The sequence below is a fragment of the Aphanomyces astaci genome, assembly GCF_000520075.1.
Source record: "Aphanomyces astaci strain APO3 unplaced genomic scaffold supercont1.761, whole genome shotgun sequence".
Taxonomy (NCBI): domain Eukaryota; phylum Oomycota; class Saprolegniomycetes; order Saprolegniales; family Verrucalvaceae; genus Aphanomyces; species Aphanomyces astaci.
This window is the reverse complement of record NW_009799024.1, coordinates 1-1345: the sequence shown is the minus strand read 5'-3', so window position 1 is coordinate 1345 and position 1345 is coordinate 1. Positions and strand designations below refer to the sequence as shown.

General features: G+C 50.1%; 1 protein-coding gene across 1 annotated transcript; it reads right to left on the bottom strand.

Moving 5' to 3' along the window:
- Nucleotides 1–761: 761 nt before the first annotated feature.
- On the bottom strand, nt 762–1106 carry H257_19539 (hypothetical protein; the record flags this gene model as incomplete). Its single annotated transcript, XM_009848678.1, has 1 exon — nt 762–1106. One exon carries the CDS (start codon nt 1104–1106, stop codon nt 762–764), a length of 345 nt encoding a protein of 114 aa, XP_009846980.1.
- Nucleotides 1107–1345: the final 239 nt, after the last annotated feature.

Sequence of the window (1345 nt, the reverse complement as noted above, 5' to 3'; positions counted from 1 at the left end):
GCTCTAAGTTCTACTGCATTGGCAGTTGACGGTTGAGGGATCTCCGTCTTGGTAGATCTTCAACACCCGGATTTGGGAGGTATATAAGGTCTGAGAGGTCTAGTCAGAACGAGAAAGGCAACGCGGTCTTCAGGAGAGGCAGAGGGTCGATCGGGGCCTCGTCTGGCTTCGCAGCCTCGGCAGAGTCGTGGACCCCGCAGTCGCACCGTGACATTACAACAACGCACGATAAATGTTTAGCAAGGCGATCATTTCATCATGTTAACGTGACGGATCTGTGATTTACCGATTTTGAGCTACTTTCATCTGGCAAAGTTCAAAATATCTCGACGTGAAAGTTGCAGTGTCGAACTCTCTTAGTTTACCTCAATCTCATCGTCCGAATACAAATCAGGGTATTTCTCAGGATCGTCCATCCCTGTCCGATATTTCTCAAGATCGTCCATCGAGAAATATTATTATTCCAAAGGAGGGAAAGCAATTCCATTGGTCAAAAGTAAATCGAGTCAAACAGTAAAACCACTCGAACTCATTTCACGTTTTGCGGCCGACCACAGAGGTATCAAGCTTGAATTCTATTGGGTAGTGCACCTCGGCAAATCACAGCTCTATATGCTGTTGGTAACAACGTAGTCCCAAGTTCGGTATTTGTTTCTTGTCCTCGAGCTGGTATTTTAAACTGCCCACGGTATTGAATGGCAGCTCCCAACACGGCGACGGCAGTGTCCCCGGTCAAACAAAGCCACGCAATCAATACCGAATTACGAGCTAGGAGGTACGCGAGAGATTGCGAAATCATATGCACCCATGGCACTGGTGCAACCCATCAGGTACAAGGGCTGCTGCCCCGCACTTGCCAGTTTGGCTACAACAAACCCGTGAGTAATGGCCGCCACCGCTAGCAAGGCACTGTACACAGCTCGGGGGGTGGTTGACCCCAGCATGAACACTTTCCAGGGCTCCGTAAATGCATGCCCTGACCTCACTCGGACGACGTACGTGAAGGCATCGGCCACACACAAAACAGCAGCCGCGCCCCATAAAAAGTACCGGATTCTGGTAGATGCGTTTAGCGTAATGGCCCCCGCAACCACGAGGCACACCATGGCCACAATCGACAGGCACAAACCATTGTACGGGGCGGCCAAGAACGCAAAGTAAAAGAAAAACCAGTACGAGCTCAAAAGCGTCGAAAGTTTCACACACTTAGCGCCTGCAAAAATAGCCCACAGTGCCAACACAGCTCCAATGATCCCGGCTACAGCAATCAACAGGGCGGGGATGGAGGATAAAATATTGCCACATAAGAATTGCTGAGGACCACACAGGAATTGCTGAGAGCCAC